Consider the following 22,168-nt stretch of genomic DNA (forward strand, 5'->3'; position numbering starts at 1 on the left):
CACCAGATAGGCTTTCAGATGCATTGTATCTACCAGGTTCTTATGAACACCATTATCCAGTACCACTAAACATGCAGTTAAGAATGCTAAAACCTCAAGAATGACACCCTGTGGTTGTGTGAAGTGAGGCGCAGCATGGGTGCAGATCTGCTGCAGGCTCCTGTCATTGTGTTTTGCACCCTTGAGCACCCTTATCGCTGCAGGTGCTTACACGGTGCCTTACAGATTGGAGTCCCAAAGTGCAAGCAGGCATTTGGAAGTAACTGGGTGACTTCTCTCAGTGTGTGGATGGAAGGGCTCCTGCCAAGCACCTGGCACTTGCATCATCTGGGTACCAGCCAGAGCAGTAAAGTTCAGATCCAGATTTTTGGTTCAGCCCCTTTCACTAGCATAGGTGGTGAGTGGTGACGTTCTGAGTAAAAATTGCACAGCAGAGCTCACTTGAAATAATTTATGACCCAACAAGAAAAATGGGTGCTAAGAATAACTTTTAATTACATCAGGTCAGTAAATTATATTACAGATTCATGCCTGGGACACGTCTTGGAAATAGAAGATATTAGCTTCAGTATATCTGCATCTAAAGTCATTGGTTTGTGTGTTCTCATTGAGTTCACAAAAAAGACTCTCTGTTTAGCTCCTTCAGTGAACAGGTAACAGATGAGCGCAGAAATGCTTTCATGGACTTAAACCACATTTTCACCTCTTGTAGGGCATCTCTGCTAAGCCCCACAGACTCTTTGCCTGTTGGCATTTGTGCTGGGGTGGGAAACTGGCATTATTCACATTCATCTTAATGAGGGAGATGCACTTGAGTGGACTCAGACCTTTTTATCTCCCTTAGATAGAGTCCTTCAGTAAGCTGAGCTTTCCTCTTCATTCCAGCATACAACATGCGTTAGTTTCTTCATGTGTATTTTCTTACTACTGCTTCAGTATAGTTTTGGCTTCTGTCTTCACATTTGGCAAGAATTTTTTTCTACACATAACTTGAGATAAAACAGATTTTCTCACAGAATGGTGTAAATGGTGGTGGAAGCCTGTTGAAGGTGGGGAGATAAACCAGCCAAGTTGTGTGTTGCTTTCTAATTGTTTTTTTTAGGAAGTATTTAAAAACTGCTGTCATGACAAATGAGGGAAGGATATGTTTTAGTATCCTAGGTAACAGTTTTAGTAAGTAATGCTGCAGATGCTGTACTTTGATTACTGAAAACATCATGACTTGGGCTTTGCTGGTTGTACAAAGTAAACTCCAAATGTGTGTTTAAAGAACCAAAAAAATGTGTCATGTGGTTATGTTGCAGGATAACCCTTGAATATTGTAGCTTTGTTTAATATGCAGCTTGGGAAGCCTGGACCGACCAAGTCTGACTCCAGAAAAATAGGAATCCTATCAGAATTACTGGTTGGTTTTGTTTCAAGCTATGGCTGATCTTTCATTTGCAGCAATAATTTAATTTGTATGGGCTCTTGTAGTCCAGACCACATGGAGCTGTTCTGATGAAGACTTGAACCACAGTTTGATACTGGTCTGATGAGGGCCAACGCAGTAGACACCCAGCTAACATTTTTTGGCATAATCCATTTTTGCCACGTGTCCTGCCTTTATCAGTGGGCTGTACTTAAGAGCAGTATCTTGTTCAGCACATCCACATCGGTTTGGTTATTTTACTTTCAGTGTTGCACATCATCCTTCTTATGTTTTGTCTTGATTTCTGTTCCTTCAGGGTGCTACCGGTTCTCTGTTATTCTTCTCCCAGTTGTCTCATAGTCTAAATCAAGGCTTAGATAACTTCCCCAGCTGCACAAAAGTAGCAAGGAGAAGAGCTGACTGAAGGTTCCCCCCTTTTAAATTCACACAATGTAATCTGTAGTTTAAACTGTCACTATTGTGGATTAGACAAGACCGTCATGGTTATTGTGCTGGAGGTTTTGGCATAGCACAGACTGTAGGATTTCCCTGAATTTATGTCTGTTCAGGAGTGCTTGCTTTCCTTGGCCACAAATCTGTTAGTTTTGTTCTGTGTTGGTTTTGAAAATGTTTAACTGTCTATAATGAACCAAACTCTGCTATCACAGTTGGCGGTCCCTGATTGTATTTGCTCATGTCTCCGTCCCAGGTCTGAGCACAGCTAATGACAGTAAGGAATGTTGCTGCTGTCCTTTGGCCTTTCCTAACAGTGCTGTAACATCTTTAGTTTCCCCTGGTAGGGTCGGTAGTGTGGAGTTTGATTAAACAGCTCATAGGAACAATAATGCTCCTTTCAACAGAGAGCAGCCTTCGAATACCAGGCTGCAGAATTAAGGTACTGTAAGAAAGGTGAACCCACCACTTTCTGATCTGAGTGGAAAGTCAACTGACACCTGTTGCAAGGGGCTTATTTTGTCTTCGGAGTTCTGCTGAGCTCTTTTATCAGTCTCACTGAAAAGATGGTGAAGTATTTTGGCTAACAAACAAATACGCTGTTTAGAAAACACCCACCATTTCACTCTGTGCAATTTTCAGTGCCATTTGACGATACAGGCTTGTATATCACACTTGATGGTGTGAAGTATTTAGCATGTTACACAAATATGCCATAGAATCATTTAGATTGGAAGACCTTCAAGATCATCAAGTCCAACTGTTAACCCAGCCGAGTCCACCAGTAAACTGTCCTCAAGCACCACATCTACACGTCTGTTAAATACCTCTGGGAATGGTGACTCCACCACTGCCCTGGGCAGCTTGTTCTGGTGCTTGACAGGCCTTTTGGTGAAGATATTTTTCTTACTATCCAATCTAAACCTCCCCTGGTGCAACTTGAGGCTGTTTCCTCATGTGTTACTCAGGAGCACATTAACAGCACAAGCATTCTTCACTGTGTTCCTAAATACATTTCACAATATGTCATGCTACAATCCCCTTCTTGTCATTATTTATAAACTGCAGAGAAGTTAAGATCACCAAGAATTAGATGATGAGCATGAGACTGTCTTTCTGTACTAAGAGTATGTATTATATTGATAACATGCAGAGTGAAGCGTACAAATCCCTTCTCATCTAAAATAAGAAGACAGTCTGGAATAAAACCCAACAAATTATGTTTTTCATATTCAGTCAGATCAACTTTCTGCTGCTGCTTAATTCCTGTTCGGTTCAACTGCTTATTTGCAAACTTGTGGATTACCTCCAGAGTTTGCATTTGAAAGCCTTTTAGGCATTATGTTGCTTTTGAATGGCACTAGGCCATGGTTTCTGACATGTTGGGAGGCCAGTTGCCCATCTGCTGCTGGGAAGGATCTTTTCCACAGAGCAGACAGCTTTGCAGCACTTCATCCTCCTGAGGCAACAATTAACTAAGTAGTTTCCTTATAAATGAGAAGACTTGTAGCTTCCTTAAAGGGCTATTCTGTGCTGAACTTTCCAATGACCCGTAGCAGTATTCCCACAAATTTGTGCTTTCTGTCACGCCCGCAATTCATGAAAGTCATGTTCATTCCCATATTATCACCTCGTGATCTAGGTAGGCCTTGGGGACCAGACATCTTGACGAGACACCCCTGGTGCAGACCTGTGAGGCCAATCAGTCTACTCTCCTGTCTGCTTGCTTCTCCTGTGGAGACCTGAGTGCTGTTTGAAAACTGAGATGATGCTGTTGCTGCATCCTACACGTGCTTTCCTGCTCTGTGCAGGCTTGGGCATTACTTCCATACACAGTGTGAGCTTTGCAGTTTCAAAGATCTAATCTAATAATAGATTGGTCTACATTTGCTGCGTTGCCAGAAAAAGACATATGTTGTCAGGCAGTCGAAGTCAGCAGCAGTGCTGAAGTGGAAATGTGCTGAAACACGAAGAAGACAGAAATCCAGAAGGATCTATCTGAGGTTTGGCTATTAGGAAGCTAAAAATATTCTCTTACATATATGCTTTCCAGGCGTACTCAGAGAAATTCTGTTTGCCCGATGTTTCGAAATGATTAAAGGGCAATTCTTTGCCTTTCTTGGCTTCAGTGTAATAGTAAAAAATGCTGTTGGAATTCAGCTTATCAGGAACTGGTGTAAGAGGAAAGAGAAATGATTGGAATAACATGAATGGAAGAGGCATGTGTAGTGTATAGTGTGGGAGAGAAATATGACATTGAGTTCCTTCTGTCATTGATGAGTCAAGACGAATCTTGAGTTGCACTCACAGTGGATCTTTACATATCCATGCTGAGGCACAGGTTTTAGGGCGAAGACTTGAGTTTTGGCAGCATGCGCTGCTGCCAAGTTGTAGGAGAATTTTCCATGCTGTATTTTATCAGTGTTTGCAATTCCAGCGTTTCAGTTTGAGATTTTCCCTGGGAAAAAGAATGTCTCATCGGTTTGAACAAAGTGGATGTGCCACTTTGTGCCATTGATGTCTATGCTGGTGAAGAGGCTTTAAATTCAGATGGCTCTACACTGCTGGCACTGAGGTGGGGATTGGGCTTGGAGGTGGTATATGAAGAGGTGAGGTTTTGATGTGCATTCTGAGTGAGCAATTACAGGATTTCATTTGTACATATCCCTTAAATATCATCACTTTTAGATGTGTGCTAAGAAAATGACATCTGTCACAATCAGACTTTTTCTGCTGGGGCCAGTGTGTGCACACAGACGTGTATTACTGTTCTGGAACAAAATTCCACCATAAATGCCATTGCAGATCAGGACACATTTTCTCCTTTTGTAATATTAATGTTTCCTTCTTCAAGACCACAAGCTTCTCCCTAGTCAGCATGCATGTGGCTCAGACATGAAGTAGTAGCAAAGAATTTTAGCTCGGTGACTTCTCCAGGGTATTCATCCACTAAATAATAAATACTTACACCTCCTGGGACCCACCTGGAGCAGTAAAAAGTCCTTTTTACCCAGCTAAGAAGTGAGAGTAAAAGAAGTGGGCTGCTACTGTTTTCTGCTTCTCTTGGCACCATTCCTGGAGAGAGTTGAGTTAGTAAATGTGCCTGTCACAGTAGCTATTACCAATGACACAAAATAATTAAGTTGTGGTTTCTGTTGTGGTGGGGCTACTTCTGTATTTTATAGTGATACGTCTGCCAGGAGAGAGAGTGTCGTGCTGGACTGTTGTGACGGATGCTTCCAGGAAAACAGGATGAGTCTAAAGGCAGGTTGTGTAACGCTTTCCATTTACATGAAGTCCTGCTGGTTACATGGCAGATCACTAATAGAGCTGCATGTTGGTTCTTCTAGTTTTTCTGATGGGTTTGGGGGGGGGCAGCTGCCATCTCATTTTTCTCCTTGTTGTTTTTGGATGGAATAGCTGCAATCTTTGTTTTTTTCAGCCAGTCAAAAGAACACTCAAGCCAGTTTTTAGTCTGATTCTCTAATCAAGTGAATGTTCCCATCTTCTGACATCTTGAGCTGCCAGTGTGAGGTTCTTGGCTTTCAGAAGTCCTGAAGACTTTGGGACACATACTCAGCAGTGCTGAGAAGCCCTGGTAGTTCCTGGTTGCTGAGTCCAGCTCCACACAGGAATACTGTGATTACACTGTGAAATTTGGGGGGCTTAGAAACAATCTTTCTAGTATTTAAAATCCTTTCTGTAGGCTGCCTCAGATAAATCCGATAGTATTACAGTGTAACTACAAAATCCTGCTTTTTGGACCGTATAGACACAGGCTCTTCCTGTTGTGTCCAATTTAGCTTCCCAGAGGGAAACACTTCTCTTGTGGTTTGGGTGGTAAGCAGGGTGCATGTGCTCTGCCATGTTCCTGGAGGGGCCGGGAGCCCTGCTTGGCTCGGAGCATGTGGCCAGTGCTGTGCTGATGTGACAAGCGCGAGCTCTGCTGAAGGTGAACGTGAGCTTGCAGAATGTTGTGCAAACCTTCCTGCAATTGCTGGGGACCAACTGGAGAGAAGCTGGAGAAAGTGGCTGGGTTTTTCAGTAGATGTTGCTGTATGTATATTGGTGTCAGGGAAAAAACCTTTTCAGCTATACGTGATGTTAAACCTTAAGCCTGCAGCTTTTTTGTTTGTGCGTGTACAGTGGAAGAATCCCATGTCACATTGGCTTTGTATCTCATGTTAGAGGTGACATTGTGCTCAGTGCTGAATGAGATGGAGAGACTGTGCTGCCTGTGGTGTCGAAAGATGAGCACGGAGCAAAACAGAGGCAATAGGAGATCAGGGGGGTTGAGGCATCTTGACCTTGTTTTCATGTGCTTGATGGCCACTGCCCCATGTCTCTGCATCTGGAGCTCCTCGGAGGCATCTGTTGAGGGAAGGGGCAAGGGCCAGCAAGGAGAATTGGGATGCTCTCTGCTGGTGGGAAAAGCCTCTGAAGCAGCAAGTGACGTGGGAGCTTGATTAGATGTCAGCCTTGGCAAGGCAGCAAACTTCAGTGAGCAAACGGAATAAGAGTGCACGTGTGAACCATGGAAGGCTTTTGGAGGATGCTGGAGTGATCAGTTAGTGCTCTGTGTCAGTGCAGTGCAGCAGGTTCGGGGCCGTGACAGGAAGCCTTAAGGGATATGGTAATTAAGAAGAGTAACTAAGAACTAAGTCATAAAAATAATAAGTGTTTTACCAGCTCTGTTGTGCATAGGCAGGCAGCAGGGAATGTGGGTCACACAGCGTGAGTGGCTGAGCTAGGAATAAAATCCAGGTCTGTTAATGCCTCGGGCCCCTCCATAAACACCAGACCATGACTCCTTCCTCCAGCACAGCTTGGGTGGAAAAGGACCTCTGCTTTAGGTGGAAGACCAGCCTCTTTGCTCTGTTCAGCAGCTAATTGTGTTCTCCTGCTGTTTGCCTTTTCCAGGTGCAAGTTCTTCAGCCTCACAGAAACCCCAGAGGACTACACCATCATTGTGGATGAAGAGGGCTTCCTAGGTAAGTGTTGGTGTGTGCCACCTGGGTATCCAGCCTGGGGTGGAGGAGGAAAACATGTCATCTCTCGCTGAGTTATAAGTCAGAGTGTTTGTAGAACAGGTCTGTTTGTCAGTGCTAGTGCTACAGCTGTGAAAGGTGCTTTGATCACTTAAGCACACAGTCTCTGCTGCTGTGCTCTACAAGGCGTTTCACACATGGAATATGAATATATTTTAATGCTGGGAGAAGAGTACACACAAGCCTTGAAGAGCAGTTTAAGCATATTTGAAAAAGGAAACTCATCTGTATATCACTGTATTAAAGCGAGCTGACCTTTGTCCCCAAGCCTCCCCAAGCACACCACATCTTCCTATTCCAGTTTATTCCTTCAACCTCTCTCTTTAAAAGGAGCACTTGAAGATGAGTGGTTTGTGTCATCCCTAATAACTGTCACAGTGCTGTGGGGCTGCAAATCAGCTCCTTCAGCTCATCACTGAAAGCTGGGATTGATCTCCCTTTCTTACACCCAGCTTTCTCAGTGCTAAATGTGCTGTCTTTGCCTGTGGTGGATGAAGGTCTCTCTCAGCCTGTGTCAAAGGTGGGGTTGGCTCTGTGTCAGAGAAGGTGGTTGGTGTGTGCTTGGGAGCTGCAGAAGCTTGGCATTGGGTGAGTGCTGATGGAGAGAATGGTTTGGCTTTGGGGATGGAAATAGTTTGTAATAACTGTTACCATGTGCAGAGGTTTTGTCTGTAGCAGTGCTACTGAGGTGGTGGAATGAGGAAGCGTTGTGTGGCTGTTCTCATGTTCAGTCGCTGCTTTCTGTGATTGGAATTAAAAGTCTCCACATCTTACTGGTTTGGAGAAAATATATTAAAATGTGAAAAAAGAGGATTTCATTCATGAACAGGGATTAACTGTTGAGTAGCCACTTGTGACACTGTAATAGTCAATGGGTTTGTAATATCCAAACCCTAAGGAGAAAATTAGAAACTATAACATCATTATTTAGTACAGAGTCAAAAGTTTTATTATCAGCAGCATTATTGAATTATTCCCCTTTCTGTTTCAGGAGTGCTCATAAACATAGAATAGAATAAATTATTACACTGTAGAACACTACAGTGGTGGCTAAACATTATCATAAAATAATCACTGGGTTGAGCATAGGTGAGTGGCTCTTCACAGCTCTTGCTGTTTGAAGTGTGGGAGTTGTGTGGTTTGACTGAAAGCATATGTCACATGCTCGGCTTTTGCTCCCAAAAGAGGAGGTTACAGAACGATGCTGCTGCCAGAATGTCCCTTGTTGCACTTGTTCAGGGAGCAGCATCTGCACAAAACTTGTATTACTATTGGTAGTATCAGCTTTTTATCATCGGTGGCATCTGGGGGAAATCAAACTTTGTTTCACCATGATAGCAGGATGCAAACCTCCCTTCAAGAGCTTCATTTTAAGTCTGAAGTCACCGAAGTTGGAGAAAGGGTTTGTGGTTTTTTTGCACAGGCCACAGCATGTGGCAGAGCAAGAGTGCATCACTGGAGTGTGTTGTCCCTGCAGATTTGCCACACTAGAGGCATGCTTGTCTCCCACATCACATCTGTGTCTGTGACATCCATGGCACTTGATTCTGTGCCTGCTTGGCACAAGGCAGATTCCTCTATGAGATCATTGGTGGCAAGTTTGAACTGCAACCTCCCAGGTTCAGCCTCCAGCAGCCACGCTGCTATTTATCTATCTGGAAGTTATTCCAGCTTGAAACAAAGGTAAACTCAAGCAGTGGTTTTGTGCATCCTTAGTGGGGAAGTGTGTTGCAGTGTGTGTGCCACTGGTTGTAAGTGGAGCAAATCCCAGGTCCAGCCAAACCAGTGTCCTGGACCTGCATGTCCCACTGGTGCCCCAGGTTGTCTCTGTGAAGCAGACATGTCAAAGCAGGAGTTCTCTGCTTTGGCCTTTTTGACTTTGTTACCTTGGCTCTCACAGGCGCAGCAATTTACTGCTGATAGTTCCAGTACCCCTATAGCTTCTGTTAGGCTGTGGGTTTGGCAGCATAGAATATCCTTTTGAATTCAAATACTCTGGGTGCACTCAAGGTGTTACAGCAGAGCTATGCAGGAGAAGTTACCACCTGCCAGGCAACAGAGAGGAAGGAAGGAGCATGCTGAGGCCATCCTCTACTACAGCATGGCATGGCAACCAGGTGCAAAACCCCAGTGTGGGTAGTAGTCATGGAGCTGGCAGCCTCCCCATCTTTTCTTTGCTTCTTCCTAGTAAGTGATGATCTGCTGGCAAAACTCATATGCTCTTCATCCTGCTAACTCTACTAACACAACCCCTATGCTCTTTGGGTTTGTGTCCAGCTCATGCTCTTTCTGAATTGTCCCCACCACATCCAAAGCTTCCTCTCAGGGTTAGCCTCTCCACTGTTGTTCCATCCCTGTTCCTCATTTCCATATGCTGTAAGTTTTCGTCAGTCTGGAGGAATTAAAGATGTACCACCTAAGGATGCCTTGTAACAGGGCTTTGCTGCCTGCTTCCCCTCACAGTGTGGCTGTAGATGTCGTAGGAGGAAGAATCTCACTTGGCTTTTGTACAGCGTGCAGTCAGCCCCTGGGTTTGAACAGGATCAAAATCTGTGAGAATTGCAGCACCCCACCTTCTTGCAAAACAGGACCAGTCATCTCTGCCTCAGGTGCATCACTGAAGTGCCAGGTTCAGACCAAGAATTGCAGGGTAAATCTTCACCTTTGGTGAGCAGTTTAGTAGCAAGTCCAGTAGCAAGGGACTTCTTTTCCTCTCCAGGTAACTTCTGGTTTTGCAGTGCTTAACAAACTCGGTGAGTCTCAGGACTTTTCTTTCTCGGGCTCCTGTATGAATTCTTGCAGCAGTAGCAGTGAGAAGATTGTCCTGTTAGCTGGCATCTCTTGTGTTAGCCAGGCCCCTGCTCCTGCCTGTCGCAAAGAGCACCGGAGGGAAAAGAACAGGCTAGAGAAATGCTGGCACTTTCAGCAACCCTTGAGGTTACCACTTCAAGTATACTGACACCCAGTAATCATACTTAACTGTTCAGTCAAAAAATAATCCTCAGGCTTGTTTCCCTGAGAGCAGCAAGTGAGTCAGGCTGGGAAAGAAGTCATTATTTCTTCTCCCCAGAAAATGTCTGCAGTGCAAAGCTGTAACCTGCTTAAGTATTCATCATGCTGGAAGGGAACGGCTACAGCCTAATTCTTTGCTTTAATTCCCCAGCAGTGAGGTGGGGATTATATCTGCACAGAACCCTGTTTGTTCCAGTGGCTGTTTCTTGGGCTTTGGCCTGTTAATGAGGAAGAATTCAGCAAATAACACAGGAGGCAGTGCACAGAAAGCTCTTTTCCTGGCTGATATACCGAGATGAATTAGCAGAAGGGCTTTGGCCGTGGGCCCTCCTGTGAAGACAAGTGTCTCAGCTAGTGGGGCGCTTGGACAGCCGTGTTAAACCCTTGCATCTATCACCCGCCGAGCAGCCAGCGCGTGGCACAAGAGTCAGGCAGCTGCTGCCCTATGAAATACGGGTATATTTGTTTGGTCTGCTTCTCTCCCAAGGTCTGACTGAAAGCGGAAGTTGCCTGCGCATGGTGCAGATATACCATAGCCCCCATGATAACTGCGTAGTCCCTTTTGCAAAGGGCAGCAAGGACATCCCCCTGTCTCTGGGAGTCTTCACCAGCAGAGCCTGTGGTCTCGCTGGTCCTAGTAGTATCCCTTCATTAAAGGCTTTAGCTTTCACACACTGAAAGGAAAGCCCATGCCAGCATGCCTGGAGGTGACCATGCTCTTGGAAACCTTGTTGGTGTGTACCAGGAAGCAGTTGCTGACATTGCATTCCTGTCCTGGCAGTGCCATCTGGATAAAATGTAATAGGGCTTGGGGTTAGCAATGTTCTTCCAGTGGCACTCCCAACAGCTGTCACATCACAGCTTCTGCACCATATATCCAGAGAGCCTTTTATTGGAGATAAAGGGGCAGTTTGGGTGCTTGGGTTTGTTTTGACTGTCCCTTTTCTGTTCCTGGTTTGTCCAGCTGGTTTGTCTGCAGTCCAACTCATCCTTTTTTCTCTTGGAAGTCCACTGCTAGGTTTAGTCATAGCTCTGCTTGGGAAGCTTTCAGTGAAATGTCATCCATCCAGCCTCCCATTTTACAGCACTTCTCTAATTGCACAGAACAGTGTGAACCAGAGAGGAAAGGCAATTTGATTTCAGTACTGAAGCAGCAGTGGGAAACATCTGCTTCTCTGGGGCAGATCCCTGGTGTGAATATAGAGCATGACTGTCAGTCTTCCCACGCTGGGGTTCACCTGCAAGATAAGGGTGCCAGTCCTTCCTTTTTAACCTTCTTTGGCTGTCTTGTATGTCTAGTAACTTCTCTAAGGCCAGAAATCCATGCATTTACACACTTCCCAGAATGAGAAGGCTCCTATTTTCAGTTCATGCCTCACAATAAATTGCCCAGTACATTAAAAATAATGGAACTGTTTGAAAAAGCTCAGCTAGTTCAAGTGCCAGAGAGGTTTTGTCAGAATTCATAAAATGTTGACCTCATTCTAATAAAAAGAAAGGATAAAAAGAAAATAAGCCCTCTTGCTTGGCAGTGCTTTGTTTTGGTAACCATCATCCTCATACAACCTGTACCCTATCTGACCTTGGATTCAGAACCATCATATGCTTTAGTACCACATTGAGTCCCTTCTTCAGTAACATCAAAATAGTAAATTGCTTTCAGTGTGTTTTCTCTCATCCTCTATATAAAATGGGCAAGAAATCAGCCTTTAAATAAGTGCAGGCACAGAACCCATCTAGCTGAGAGCAATCTGTAACTTTAAATAAAGATACAGAATGAAGCAAGCTAATAGATGCATCTGGGGTTTTTTGAACTTTTCTGCTAGAACTATTTCTCCTTTAATTTTTTACTGCCCAGTGACTGGGCTTTTGTATCTCGGACACAGTGGCTTAATTTGCTTGCTGACATTTATAGCAGTGAATTCCTTCCCCTGGACCGCCAGGAGAGCCTGCTGGTTGCTAGGCAGAAGATGTTTTTCTGCATTAAACACGTGCACAGTCGCTCTCTTTTTGGATCTCTGTATTGGCCAGACTACACTGGCTCTGTGGTTTTCAGGTTTTTGAGGTTATGTGGTATTAATGACCTAAATTCAAATTAAAACCATGGGGTTTGACAACTGGCTGATTAGAAATCTGTAGCGTTTGGCTGAGGAGGGTGTTCCTGCAATGATACAGATCTATAAGCATGTTGGGCCCTGTGACGACATGGGACTGCTGCCCTCTCCTGAGGAGGATGGGTTTGGTAGTTAAAGCTTCTAGGGAAAGGGAGGGGAGGATGAGAAATATGTAATATTTCAAGGTCTGGCTTACGTCACCTGGGGAAAGGAGCACTTTAACTTCTCTTCAGAACTCATGTGAGTGTGTTTGTGAATGTTGCTAGACCACATTATTCCTTATGTTTGTAACTTGCCATGCAAATTCTTTTGGTCCAGTTTGGTTGCTCCTATTTAAAGAAATACTGTATAAATAATAGATATTTTTCACTGTTTCCTCCAGCAGATGGGTGTGTATCAATATCTATTTCTGTTTCACAGCCTGTGGTGAGAAAGCCCAGACATCTCTTCCTGAACCACTTGACTAGCCATGATTTCCTCCTTTAAATTTATTACATCTTGGCTGCTTCCTAGCACTTTGCAAAGTCTGAGATAGGTGAAGATAGATGCCATGGCTTGCTTTTATCAACCTGCTCTCATAATGCAGAACCAAAAAAAGCTTTTCTGGCTGAAATGATGGAATGATCTACTGAAATTTTAGGTTTGTATCTAAAAGCATGATGCCACTTCACAGAGAAGTAGCACCCTGCTTATTTATTTCACTGCAGAGCATTTGATGATTCACTTGCTGTCCCACTGGTGCATTTCTAGGCTTTTTCTCACTTAAGACGGGACTTAAGGGGAGTTGGTAGCATTTGTTATTTGCCTGTATTTGAAGCTGACCACAGCTTGGTGGAGCCACGCTAGGGTAGCTGACTGTGCAGCCCGTGGCATGGAAGGGACAAGGTGGAATATGCTCTGTTAAGACCTTTTGAAGCATTTGTTGTATGTGTTGGCAGGACTGCGGTTTGGGATCTTTTCCTGCTTTTTAAGTCAATTTTATATGGAGTACCCTGTGAGAGATGAGGAAGTGCTGTTACCCCTCCGTTACAGGTTAAGAACAGAATCACGGGAAGAGCGGAGGGATCAGTGACACAGCAGAGAGAGAAACCCCTTTTCCCAGGGCTGAAAGCATTCAACCATCAGTTCCCAAACCTTGCTGCTGTGAACCATTAAGTTTCAAGCCATATTTTTCTCAAGTTCGTGACCTGACGAGGAAGTGGATTTCCTCCGCCTTGGCATCTCATAAATGCTGTGACCTTAGTCTAGAAATGGTGAGACTACAATAACTTCCCAGAAAACCAGTCTGTCGGCACCTGCAAACAAAGAAAACATTTCTTTCGTGGTAATCCCTTGCAAAATGCCAGCACATGGCACTCCCCCAGGCTTGAAGGATCTCCTGGTCAAGTGAGAAGGGAAAGCCCAACAAACTTATATCCAGTCTGTACTAGACAGAGGCTTTCAGGCAGAGGTGGCAAGTTACGTGCCCAGAAACTTTGCCAGCTTTAGTTTTCTCGTGATGCAGTGATCAGTTTTTGACAGGTTTCTGCCAGCTTTGGTAAAAAGTCTCCAGAGCTAATGGTGGATCACGGGTAGTTCCCATAATCCCAGTGCAATGTGTCTATGGTTTTCACTCCAATCAGTTGAATTCCTTGTATCTAACTCTGGAAGTGCACAGTGATGAATGGGTTACAGTTCTTTTTTGAGGAGAAGGGACAGGGGGCCAGAGCAGTGTGATGAAGTTCCCAGGTCTGCTGCAGGCTTCTCTGTTTGACCTTGGACAAGTCTCATTGTGTCTTAGTTTCCACATTTGAAAAATAGGGGTAATCCTATTAAATCACCTCATAACGGGCCCTATAAAGAGTAATTAGTAAACATGTGGAAATGCTTTGGTAACAAACAGTAAGGGCCATGATAATAATGGAGGTAGCTTCTGTCCCATAGGATTCACTTTCATACTTGCAGACCTGTTGAATAAATCATGTCTACACTGGAACAGGTTGGAGATTATGGTAGAAAAAATACACTTTTATGAAAAAAAAACTTGCATAATCTCTTTAGAATCTCATATCCTGGTATTTAATCTTGCACAGCATTAAGTCTCGCAACATCAAGGTTACAGTCATACAAGGGTTAGAAATTTAGTGGCTCTATCTTCAAGTCTTGTTTGAAATGTAATTATTTGCTCTGCACTGTCAATCCAGTGAAATACTGTCTGAAGAACAAAAGGATTCCATGTGCTGTTTTGTATGAAAGCACACAAGGAATTGGGAATGTGAGTCCAACTGCATTGGTTTCTTTTCTTTACCTTCCTTTCCTTCTGTGGTTTCTGGTTTCCAGTGAACTGTGTTGCATGTATCCCCTTGCCTCAGTGTTGCCTTCGACTGCCTTGGACTAGGTCCTCCCCATCCCTTGGCTCACTGATCCTGTGAGCATAGCCTTTGCCAAGTGTTTTTGAAACACAGGGAAAGTTTAGTCAGGAAGTGGGAAATGTGCTGATCTGCACTTCCTGAGGAATCCCCTGATTATCAAAGACAGAAATCCTCAGTTCTTTGGGACTGTGGAGCCCATTCACTCGTGGAGCAGAGAATGGGTGAGGAGAGGCTGGCTGTGAGCAATGTTCCCCTGTCTGGGAGCAAAAGCTTGGTCAACAGGTTGGGAAGGACGCAGCTCTTACGGCACAGAGAGGGCATCAAAGTCAGTGACTCAGGAGACAATCTGCACACCCGTATCCATGCTCTGAGCACATCTGGAGCCAAACTTTTAATCCTCATTCCTTATTACTGAAGAAAAAAAGCCATTTCTTCTCCCTTCTTTCTTCTCGCGAACAAGCGTCAGCTTTTGGAGCTTGGGTCTGGTTTTGATTTTCCAGGATTGCTCATTATTAGTGGTGCATTATCCCGTGAAGAGGAAGGAAGAAAGCAGCCTGATTTCCTGCAAGCAGGCTGGAGCCTAACCTGGATTTGTCTTCCTAACCCGGTTCTCCAGTGAGAGTGGATATAACGATTATTTTTGGAATCTACCTTACCATGGGCCACATTTTCAGCCAAACATAATAATGATGCTTTGTTGTTGGAGTATATTCATACTTCCTGTCTTACCATACCCCTGTGAGGTAAGAATTAATTTTTCTCTCCCACATATGAGGAAACTGATAAAATGGAGACAAATGACTTGAGTCAAGTCACATACACACTTTGTGGGACAGATGAGGTTTTGCCTTAACAGCAAACCCAAATTGCCATCTACTTGCGTGCACTTCAGATCAGATTTTATTTACCACTGTATTCCAAAGACTTGAATATCTATTCTGACACTATTGTAAACCCACAGTTTTCTGGTGATCTTCCCAGTAGTCTGCGTGAGTCACTTCTCCCTCGGGGCTCACAACCAGGTGGGATGTGTGCTATCTCATTAGAATAACTTCTACATTACAACTTGACTTCCTTGTGCAATGCCATTTATTGTGTGGCCTGGCAAGAAGTCACCTCCTTGCTCTTAGACTCCTGCTATTAGTCTGAGTTTTTTGTTTCTCCCAGCAGAGAAGCTAGGAGAGGAGGCCACCATAAACCTGTTTTCTAAAGAGATGTTTCTGTGCATTTCACGTTACTGTGCCAGTCTCTTTGGAAACACAGTCCTTTTTTTTTTTTCAGTTTTGAAGAGTCAGTGTAAAAGTATAACCAGCTTAGTTTTTAGATTGCAGTCAAAGTCTAAAGTTACAGGGACCGCAAGAGAAGAAGTAATTGATTGAAAGTGAATCGAAAGCAGAGTTTCTGTTTAAGCATTTCCTTTTATCAGTCCTTGATTGCTGTCTTAGTGGACACTTGCACTGAAGGTCTTTCCTCAGGAGGCGCTGATTATTTAAGTGCAGAGAAGGCAATGCCTGTGCATATACATGGATTTGCCAGTTCCCAGTCTCTATAACATTACTAACCACATCAGCCTCTCATGGAGGACCAGTATTGTGTCATCCTATGGCTTGACAGAAGAGGATAGCTGCATGCCCTAGTTAGATGTTCAGTCCCTGGGAAAGCAGAGGAGCTACTTGTCAGTCAGGCTTTCAGAGCTGGGCTGTGTGTTTGTACAGCTTCATTTAATTCCAAGTTACCCTTGGGTTATTTAATTTCCTGACAGCTGCAAAAACAGTGCTCTCAGATAACAATGGCCTCTAATTAGGCAATGTGCCTAAAATGGGAGAATGTTTTATTTGACCATGGCACTAATGCTCTGTGTGCAGCTTACAGATGAGAAAGTCGAGAGAGTTGCATTTCCAGCTCCCCTTGGCAGAGATGTGTCTATCTTGTGATACTCAGTGCATAATGCTAAAGGCATGCCCGCTCCCCTGCCCCTGTGGTTAAAACGCTTCTCATCCTTTTGGACTGTGTCATCAGTAAATCTGTCTTTCAGCTGTAACCACCTTCCAGAAATATGTTTTATCAGCACAACAAGACTAACAGGACTTGCACAGCTGAGGCTGCAGAGCAGTTTAGAGAGACGCAGGCAACAAGAAAACGTATGAGATTTACCTGTGGTTGTGGGTTGTAGCTTCTGGGGGTTATAATACACCGCGGAGTTGCCCATATGTTGCTTTTATGGCTCATGTACTTAGTATGCAATCAGGCAGCGGGAGAAATAAACATACAAGTCAACTACTCTTCCAAATCATTTATTCAATTTGGAAAGGGTGTTAGCATCAGGTTAGGTTAATTAGATCCTGGCTCATGATTTGTGCTTATGGAAGCTTTATGCATTGGGCTGTACAAATTGATGATTTCTGATCTGCCTCCTGTGACAGCAGGAAGTAGCTGTTCAGGAGTCCTTCCCCTCCTTTAATTCTTAGACTTCCCTTGAAGTCTTGAATTTAAAAGAAAACAGATTTTTTTTTTATTTGCCTTTTTCACTGCTTTACTCCCTGTTTAACTCCTTCCCAGAGCTCACAGTTCTGACAGTTCCCATGCCAAATCCTCATCATTGTGGAGCTTTAAACTCTTTCCTTAAAGTCCTGTTTCTATAACCATGGTGCAGAATTGCAGTTCTGATGGATCAGATGTCTGCTTAAAAGCCTTGCAGCCTTAATGAGGTGTTTGCTAATCTGCAGTCAGAGTTTAGCACTGCCTTTCAGCTGGGAAGTCATTACATGCGCATCCTATACCACTGTCCAGAGGGCTCTTTGCAGGTTCCTGGTATGGATTCTCTATATCCACTTGCTTTTAGGTGACTGATTCTGCTCAGACATGGTAATACAGTGAGAGATTACTGCATCAATTGCAGTGTATAATATCAATGAAATTTACTGTCTGCATTAATCTGGTTAATTATTGACCCAGTTCTGTTGAGGTGCTGATCTGTTTGAAAAAGCTGGGGGTGAGAGCTCAGATTGCCTTATGGCTGCAAGGACATGATAGGGAAGAATAAATTTCTAGAATACAAACACTTCTTTCCCAAAAGACAAATGGAAAGAATCACAATATACATAGGTTCACAACCCCTCGTTCTACCCCCAAATGTATGTGCCAGTTTAAATCACATAAGTTTTTAATCCTAAATCCTGACCCTAGGAACCTAGTTTAGCTGTAAGGTAACATTTTACAGTGGTTAGCTTCCTTCAGAGTAGCAAAAAAGCTTGTTTCTGTCATAATCCCTCTCCAAGCTTTCTGCATACCATCTAGGCAAAAAGTGGTAAACACGTCCCCAGTTTTGCTTTGTGTGAGTCTTGTCCATTTTCTTTGGGTTTGCTCTATCTGGGATTTCTATCACCATGTCCTACCAAAACATTCTCATACTTACTTTACAAGATTCAGTTCCAACTTCTCTGCTTCCACATTTACTGAAGTCAGAATGAGCCGTGTCCCTGCTGTCACAGTCTGCATGTATTGTTTGGGTTGCTTTTGGAATACCTGAAATTGAAGAGTTTCCTAAGATGCGAGAGGTGACTTCTCAAGGGCTGGAGTGCTTGTGGCTGACGTGTCCTTGTCCAACAGCCTCATTTCTTTGCTTTGTATCTTCCACACTGCTGAGCAGATTGGGAGTGCTAAATAAATGGTAATCTCTGGAGTCCTGCTGAATGACTGTGTCTGCAAGGTATTTACTTCACAGTTGTTTTTCTCTTCTGCTTCCCTGGCCTTGGGTAAGATGTTTATTTACTGAAACGCTTTGAGCTGAACTGGTGGAATTAAGAGTTCCCAATTTATTTATGTATACATAAAGCCTGTGTGCATGTGTGTGTATACACCTATATTTGTATATGTATATATTTATTCAGGGATGTAGAAGGGGATTAAGCATTTTGAGCTGTTCTTTTTCAGAAACTCATCCTTCAACTCCAGCTTAAACCCGAACAGTATATTGGATTTTCAGGCTTTAATAGATCGAGTGAGAGCATCTGCCAGGACTCAGCAGTCCCTGACCAAACCAGGGCTTTCTTTAGTTGGTGGATTTAATAGGCAGCTCGTGTGCAGATGTGCACATCTGTAACTGAGGGCAGTACAGCAGAGGAGGGTGTCCTCAGGAGTGAGATGACAGGTTGTGTCCTCATCTCTGAGCACTGCTGTCATAGAGCTGACATCTGCAGAGATTCCAGGTTTTAGGTTCAATGGATTAGTTTGTTTTTGCTAAAAAATCCTCAACCAAACCAGAAGTTAGAATTGAGCCTTTGGAGATGTGGGATGAGGATTTATGTGGGCCATGGTGTGGATGAGCCTCTGGGGGATGTCTGTTTTGGCATTTCAACCAGGGAACAAAAAATAAAAGAGCCTCTTGAACAAGCTCTCTGCTGTTTGCAGCAGACAGGAGTGCCTGCTCTGGTGGATATTTACCATGTCTTTTCATGCTCTAAACAGAGAAGAGATCCTTTTCACCCCAAATCAATTTTTAGAATTTTTATAAACAAGTTCTTGACCTAGATGAGTACTCCAGGATGCCACAATGTGCCTGGGTTTAGTGCCCTGTCTGTACCTATACAAGGAAATGTATTTATGTGTCCGAGAATCAAGGACAATCCATGCCAGCTTTCAGATTGCCTCCCAGTTGGATGAAAGGGAACCACAAACTGAAACCAGTTTGCTTTCAGACGTACAACTTGTGTCTCATAAACATGAAGTTCAAAGAAGCTGTGGAGTCCGCTTCACCAGCCCCAAAGAAAAACACTCCTGAGAACAGGAGCAATAATAGCAATGCTTTTGTGGAGCAGTGGCTGCAATTTTAAGGCGTATGCACCTGCTTCATTTTAAGCATATTCAGCTGGGGCTTAGAGAGCTACTTGCATGCTGAATGTGGCTTAAATATCCCAAAGATCAGGGCCCCTTCATGTACCACCCAGCAAAAGAAGCAGGGAAAGGCAAGGCAGCTGTGAGGGAGTTCTTCACAACGGGAAGGAGGGCAGCAGCAGAGGTTTTACTCTCGTACAAGCCTTCTTATGTGGATGTATCTGACTTGGGTTATGTGGTGAGGGGAGTTGATGGTCCATTGGCACTAAAACACGCTGGATGTTGTGCAGGGCTCTTCGCTACAGCAGACAAGGCACGTGCTGGAATGCTTGCTGCAGGGCAGCTCCAATGGGCACCGCAGTGTTTCAGGCTGTGTTTGTCACTGAATCGCAGTCCTTCCCCAGCTGCCATAGAAATCACTTGAAGAGTTTCTAAAGGAAATTTATTAGGGGAAAAAAGAGCCTATTCTATAGAGATTCCTGTGGTTGAGTTTGGTATGTTCTGATGGATTGTTCTAGGTGGGGACACTTCTGTTGTCAGTTTTGATTAGTTAGGCTGCTGACATAGGGTGCAGCTGGCTGCCTTGTTTGAAAATGAAAAGATGATGCTTAAAAAGCACTTGGTGGAAAATGGGGAAAAGAATCATATACTGCTCTTCATCTGCTGCTTTTCATGCTTTTGAATTTTTCTGATTCTCTTTGTTTTCCTCCAGTGAGCTCGAGGCAGCCGGGCTCTGGTCCATGTCCAGGTCTCCTGGCCTCTGCTATAGCATAAATAATCACAGTAATGTGGTCCATGAAGCAAAAGCTAAAAGTCTCTTGTGTGTTTGGCAGGTGGCTTTTTCTTCAAGCAGCCATCACAGATAGATGGTTCTAGGTGGCAAGAAAGGGTTTAAATAAAGCATAGAAGGTACTTATTTCCAAGGTGACAGAAGGCAAGAGGCTTCATGTGAACAATTTCCTATATAAAAAGGCTTCCCTTAATGAGCAGCATGTTAGTAAGTAGACAGAGTCTCTGTTGCTGCATACTAACAATACATATGATTTTCTGGAGATTATCTGCAATAATCTATTGCTGTTTTTCTCCCAGCTTCTTTCTTCAATTCTTTAACAATTTGGCTACCAAGAAGGTCATTTGGCTTAGAAATTAAGGTTCATTTGGCTTTTGTCCAGTGAGGTGAGTGACACAAGGCAGCCCCTTGTCAACATAAATTCAGTTTGACCTGATCTTCTCTAATCTGGTAAAACAGCGGAGTAAGAGCTGGAGTTGCTGCTGTGTATTGGCTGGAGTGACTACCAGAGATGCACTGGGTTTAGCAGGGAGCACTTGATGAAGAGAAGGCCCTTGTACTCAGAAATGCCAGAGAGAAATTGTGTGGAAAATTCTTTCAACTAATGGTCTGAAAAATATTCTGCAAAGGCTATTTTCTAGCCTTACTTCTAATTACATCTTAAACATTAATAGCCTGAGCAACTGGAGAATCACACACACTAATGTCACAGTTCACTTGGAGCAATTTGTTTTGTATGATAATGAACTGTGTCAGCAGAAGTTTAAAGGTGGGGCTGATAGTAGAGCCTGCTGTTAACTTTGCCCAGTGTTTCCCAATAAAATGCCCTAGGCCTTTGCCTGATTCTCTGCTGGGTTTGGTAGCCTGGGGTGAGGTTCTCTATACCAGGGGGCCTGAGTTTTTCATGCTGATGCTGGCAGAGCATGTTGTACCTCAGGTTATGGGTAAGAAAAAACAGCTTTGTGACAACTGCTTCAGTGCTGCAGTAGGGAGCAGGGACCCTCTGGGTATGCAGGAGCAAGGGAGGTTTCTGGCCCTGCTGTTGCCACCATAATGCAGAGGAAGAAATGAAATAAAGGTATAAATAGTGAGTCTGAGATTGGAATGGCCTCAGCACCCTCACAGGGAAGAACTTCTGCCTAAGATCTCATCTCAGTCTCTGGCAGGTTAAAGCCATTCCGCTTTGTCCTATCCCTACAGGCCACTGTCCAGAGCTCCTCTCCAGCTTTCTTGTTGGCCCCTTTCGGCACTGGGAGCTGCTCTAAGGTCTGTCTGGAGCCTTCTCTTCTCCAGGCTGAACCAGCCCAGCTCTCTCAGCCTGAATTGTTGTTTAATCCTCAGTAACTCTGCTGGAGTGGTTGGTGTAAAGCAGGCTCCAGGGTGATGGCTTGGAACAAGTTGTCTGCAAGAAACCATTGTTTCCAGCTCCAGGTGCTAAATGAGTATTGAACCCCCACTGAATATCAGTGAGACTTGGGGTCATACATTAGTGCTTCATTTGATTTGTAGCTGAACTCTCCCACTGGGGACTCACAGGTACTGTGGGGTGTGATCCCTGACCACTGATGAATGCATTGTTGAATATTTATTGGGTAGTAGCTGCCAAATTCCAAGCTGTCATAGGATCTAGAGTAAATTGTCCCTATGGAAAAACTGCAGATAATGTCCAGCTGTATTGAGAAGATGAATTACCCTTTTTATTAAGGGCATGTACATAGGGAAGTTATAAAAGGTTAATCAATTATAAGTAGTTGGTCAGTGATTAATTCAAGTCCAGCATTTCAAGAGATTGCTTTTACTTGTTTGAAGGGCCATCCATGCCACATGTGGGAGAGATGGGGCTGCAGCAACCCAGCGTGTAGGGATTTCTTGCTCTCTTTCATCTTCAGGATCAGTTGGGAGTCCTGGGAGTGGAGAACCATCTCCGACTGTGTCTGGTTCAGAAGTAGTCCAGATTTGTTTACCCTAAGGAAGAGGTCATGTGAGTCCAGCAAAGACACAACGGCTTTGTTCTGCAGAACACTTTGCTTCTGTGCTTTCTTTCATACCATGCTGTCCCATGGTGTTTCACAACAACAACAGGGCACAGCAGAGCTGAAGAAGTTAGCTGTCCTTTTATTAGTATTTTTAGAAGCAAAGATTGGTAGGTCCAATTC

The 22,168-nt window shown here is 44.0% G+C and overlaps 1 protein-coding gene across 2 annotated transcripts in view; it reads left to right on the forward strand.

The window, feature by feature from the left end:
- Positions 1-22,168, forward strand: part of CASTOR2 (cytosolic arginine sensor for mTORC1 subunit 2) — a 147,585-nt gene that overhangs the window by 90,242 nt on the left and 35,175 nt on the right. For both annotated transcript variants that reach the window (XM_061470355.1, XM_061470354.1), the window contains one exon: positions 6,785-6,855. In XM_061470355.1, the coding sequence (XP_061326339.1) occupies positions 6,785-6,855 (71 nt within the window). The remainder of the gene's footprint in view (positions 1-6,784; positions 6,856-22,168) is intronic.

Source organism: Pezoporus flaviventris, unplaced genomic scaffold (genome assembly GCF_033815535.1).
Source record: "Pezoporus flaviventris isolate CSIRO_AGI_PZ_B2104156 unplaced genomic scaffold, CSIRO_AGI_Pfla_v1 ptg000063l, whole genome shotgun sequence".
NCBI classification, from domain to species: domain Eukaryota; kingdom Metazoa; phylum Chordata; class Aves; order Psittaciformes; family Psittacidae; genus Pezoporus; species Pezoporus flaviventris.